Below are 5,000 nucleotides of genomic sequence, written 5' to 3' on the forward strand. Positions count from 1 at the left end.
CAGAAAGGCCTATAGGATTTCCCCAAAATGCCCTTTAGGATTTCCCCAAAAAGGCCAATAGGATTTCTCCAGAAAAGCCAATAGAATTTTCCCAGAAAGGCCTATATGATTTCCCCAAAAAGGCCTGTAGGATTTCCCCCAAAAGGCCAATAGGATTTCTCCACAAAGGCCAATAGAATTTTCCCAGAAAGGCCTATAGGATTTCCCCAAAAAGGGTAATAGGATTTCTCCAGAAAGGTCAATAGAATTTCCCCAGAAAGGTCAATAGGATTTCCTCAAAAGGGCCTCTAGGATTTCCCCAAAAAGGCCAATAGGATTTCTCCAGAAAGGCCTATAGAATTTTCACAGAAAGGCCTACATGACTTTCCCAAAAAGGCCTCTAGGATTTCCCCAGAAAGGCCAATGGAATTTTCCCAGAAAGACCTATAGGATTTCCCCAAAAAAGCCTATAGGATTTTCCCAGAAAGGCCTATAGAATTTCCCCAGAAAGCCCAATAGTATTTCCCAGCAAGGCTGATAGGATTTCCTCAGAGAAGCATATAGGATTTCTCCAGAGACGCCAATGGAATGTTCCCAGAAGGCCAATAGGATTTCCTCAATAAGACCTTTAGGATTTCCCCAGAAAGGCCTATAGGATTTCCCCAAAAAACCTATAGGATTTCCCAAGAAAGGCTTATAACATTTCCCCAAAAAGGCCTATAGGATTTCCCCCAAAAGGCCTATAAAATTTCCCCAAAAAGGCCTATAGGATTACCCTGAAAGGCCTATAGGATTTCCCCAGGATGGCCTATAAGATTTCCCAAGGAAGGCCTATAAAATTTCTCCTAAAAGGCCTATAGGTTTTCCCCAGAAAGGCCTATAGGATTTCTCCATAAAGGTCTATAGGATTTCAGCCACGCCATCATAAAAGTCTGTGAATTCAATAAGTCTCCTCAAGTCCATTACAGCCGCCTGAAGTCCAGTAACTAGCACGAAGTCTGCCTGAAGTCCAATTACTAGCATGAAGTCAGCCTGAAGTCCGAGTACCAGCAAGAAGTCAGACTGAAGTCTGAGCTTTAGAACGAAGTCCGAGTACAACATGAAGTCAATCTTAAGTCCAGTGTCAATTCTGAAGTTTGAAGTTCAAGCTCCAGGCTAATGTACGAGTACCAGCATGAAGTCACCCAGTCCGAGTTTCTAGCATGAAGTCAGTCTGAAATCCAAACACAAGTCCGAGTACCACCACGAAGTCAGCCTGGAGTTCGAGTTCCTAGCACAAAATCAGCCTGAAATCCAAGCACAAGTCCGAGTACCAGCATAAAGTCAGCCTGAAAACCGAGCACAAAGCATGTCACCCTCCGACTATTTCAGCGAGAAAGCCCTTGATGTCTGCTTCCCAACACCCGCTCGGAGCGAGGGTATGCGAGTGGCTTCAGCTGGGCGGGTCAAGGTCGGCGGTGGAAAGAGAGAGAGAGAGAGTGAAGAAAAGAGGAGAGACTCGCCTGGACAAGTATAAATAGAGCCGACTTCTTCATCCAAGTCATCATTCCTTTTCCTCTTCCCTCGCCTCCACACACGCCGTCTTCGAAGGTAAAAGTGATTGGGCAGGAGAAAAAAATAGCAAAAACAATAAGAATGAATATTTATATACTTGGCAGTGTTGCAAATGCTGGCATATTCAATACTCGAGTATATGTATATCAATTCTGGAGAATAAGCGATAAACTGGTTATTAGATTATTGCATAATCGAATTCAAATTTTCTTTTGCTATATAAGAATTTTTAACGTCGTGCTATAACTTCATAACCTAAATATAATCCAGTGCATTTTCTACTTTGTAAAGAATAACACAATTACCATATCATTTGGGTAATTAAAATCAGAAGCACCTTCTGCTTAAATTTTTCTTTATTGTTGATATCATGGTATAACATTGCAATGTCACTCGTTGCTATTTGATCTTGACTCTGTCATTCTCTTTTGGTATATATGCCATTTGCTTACACCTGCTAGAAATGTTAGTATCATGCAACTATATCGCCTCCTAATTCTGTATAAGCTGGCTTTTATAAGCTTCTTGTAAAAAACATTAGTTTTCATACCATAGTGATGTTATTCTCCTTTCATTATTATGCAAGAGCTCTCAATAGATTTCTTGTTGCTGGAATCATGACACTCTTTAAATAATCTGATGTTATGGTATCGTATCACATCAATTTTACACTTTCTAATAAACCTGGGCATCACTGCATTGTCTGGTGGGTAATTTAGAGTAAGTGGAAATTAATATCACTGAAAACTGGAACTTTAAAAGTTCGACTTCCAGTGAGTTTTTATGCTAATTAAGCTGACACAAGTCTCTTTAAATAGTTTGTATATGTAAGATCTGTTTTAATGTTTTTATTGTTCTTGAAATATTTTATCTTAATTATTCATTACTTCTCTTGTCGTTTATTTATTTCATTCTTTCCTTTCCTTACTGGGCTAGTTTTCCAATTTGAAGCCCTTGGGCTTACAGCATCCTGCTTTTCCAACCAGGGTTGTAGCCTAGCTAATAACAATAATGCCTAGCAAGTAATAATAATAAAAACAACAATAATAACAATTAGATGGTGGCCAGTTCAGAGTAAGTGATAATATCATGGCACCCCACAGCAACTCTGACATTCTGTCTCTCTTTGGGCTATTTTTCCCTGTTGGAGCCCTTGGGCTTATAGTATCCTGCTTTTCCAACTAGAGATGTAGCTTAGCCTGTAATGATAATAATAATAATAATAATAATAATAATAATAATAATTAGCTGGTGGCTAATTTAGAGTAAGTAATAAAATTATTGCACCCCACAGCATCTTTAACCCTCTCTGACTCTCTTTGGGCTATTTTTCCCTGTTGGAGCCCATGAGGTCGTAGTATCCTGCTTTTCCAACCAGGATTGTAGCCTAGCTACTACTAATAATAAAAACAAGAGCAACAATAATAATAATAATTAGCCAGTGGCTAGTTCAGAGTAAGTGATAATATCATTGCATCCCACAGCATTTTTGACCCTCTCTGACTCTCTTCCCACCCCTTCCCAGATGAACGCTTGGTTGCCACTCGCCGTCCTGGGCATCGCTCTGGCACTCGTGTCTGCCGATGCCGTCGCCGACGCCGAAGCCGACGCCGACCTGGGGTATGCTGCACCCCCACCCCCTCCCCCTGCCCCGTGCTACCCTACGACGAAATACGTCACACAGCTCCAAACTCAAATCCAGAAGGTAAAGTTGGTGGTCCTTGGGGATGTTTGTTTTCATTCAGAGGGAAGTTTGGATCTAGGGAGAATTTGACATATGAAAAAGGAAGTTCTGACATTCAGATAAACTTCTTTTAAGAGGAAAATTTGGTTTTCAAGATAAAATAACTTCCTTTATTAAAGGAAGTTTGGATCTAGGGAGAATTTGACATATAAAAAAGAAAGTTCTGACATCCAGATAAACTTCTTCTAAGAGGAAAATTTGGTTTTCAAGATAAAATAACTTCCTTTATTAAAGGAAGTTTGGTTTGGTTTTCCAATAGATTTAACTTCCTTAAAAAGAAGTTTGGTTTTCCAGTGAATCTAACTTCCTTTAACAAGAAAGTTTGATTTTCCAAGACATTTTAAAGAAAAGATGAAGATAGATGTTACTAATAACAAATATTCCTCAATTCATTTGTACTAATAACATTATTATCGGTATTGTTATTTTCCGGCTTCTATAAATTCAATGATGCACCATTATTTCTTCTTCTACTTCTTGTCCTTGTTGTTGTTGATGTTCTTTTTTTTTCTTTTTCCTCTTCTTATTATTATTTTTATTTTTCCCTTTTCTTCTTCTTCTTCTTATTCTTCTTCTTCTTATTATTATTATTATTAGGTACCCGTATACCAAACGGTCCACCAACAGCAGTACGTCCCAACAACCGTGTTCAACCCCGTGTACACGACCCTAGTCAACACCCAGTACGAAACGCAATACGTACCCGAGTACGTCACAACAACCAAGTACCAAACGGACGTGCAGTACATCACGCAGTACCAGACGGCTTACCAGACAGCTTACCAGACGCAGTACGTCACCAAAGTGGAGTACGTGCCCAAGTACGTCACGCAAACGGCCTACCAGACCGTGTACACGACGCAGGTGCAGTACCAAACGGCCTACCAAACCGAGTACCAGCCTCATTACGTGACCGTCAATAAGGTTCAGTACCAGACTGCCTATAAGACGCAGGTGGTACCAGAGTACCAGACTGTCATTAAGAACGTGGAGAGCTATAAGACCGTTTGTCCTAAGCCTGCTTATGGATACTGATGAGTTTATTTATCTGTGTAAATTTATGATATTTTGGTAATAAAGATTTAATTCAATACAAATATTGGTTTTTCTTCTTGTACACTTACATATTTCCAAACTGGTATATGAAATATTCATTTATGGTTGAATAGATAAAGGTTATATATATATATATATATATATATGTATATATATATATATATATATATACATATATATATATATATATACATATATATATATATATATATATATATTAGACTTCGTTTATTACTTTTCTTCGTATAATCAAACTTACACATTAACAAAATATATACAGTATTTATACATTATATATATATATATATATATATGCATATATATATTACATATACATATACATATATATATATGCATATATATATATATATATATATAATTTATATATATATATATATATATATATTGGAAATATCTTTTTCGAAAACTTAATAGGAAGCATGCATATTATAACTCTGGTGCTATTATTCATATACGCTTAGACGAGATATACATACATAGACATGTATATATATCAATATATATATATATATATATATATAAATGAAATATTCAACCCTGGTGAATGAAAAAAAAAATTCATTCATATATATCAGACCCTCGCTAAAATAAGTTACATTATGCATACAAATATTGTACAGTTTATGAGGTGCTTATTAAATCACTG

The 5,000-nt window shown here is 37.1% G+C and overlaps 1 protein-coding gene across 1 annotated transcript; it reads left to right on the forward strand.

Moving 5' to 3' along the window:
- The first annotated feature begins 1,485 nt into the window (after positions 1-1,485).
- LOC137658214 (uncharacterized) lies at positions 1,486-4,352 on the forward strand. Its single transcript, XM_068392899.1, has 3 exons — positions 1,486-1,569; positions 3,059-3,238; positions 3,875-4,352. The coding sequence occupies exons 2-3, from the start codon at positions 3,059-3,061 to the stop codon at positions 4,310-4,312; spliced, it is 618 nt and encodes a 205-aa protein (XP_068249000.1). The 5' UTR covers positions 1,486-1,569; the 3' UTR covers positions 4,313-4,352.
- The last annotated feature ends 648 nt before the right edge of the window (positions 4,353-5,000 follow it).

This window comes from Palaemon carinicauda, chromosome 19, assembly GCF_036898095.1.
Source record: "Palaemon carinicauda isolate YSFRI2023 chromosome 19, ASM3689809v2, whole genome shotgun sequence".
In the NCBI taxonomy this organism is placed as follows: domain Eukaryota; kingdom Metazoa; phylum Arthropoda; class Malacostraca; order Decapoda; family Palaemonidae; genus Palaemon; species Palaemon carinicauda.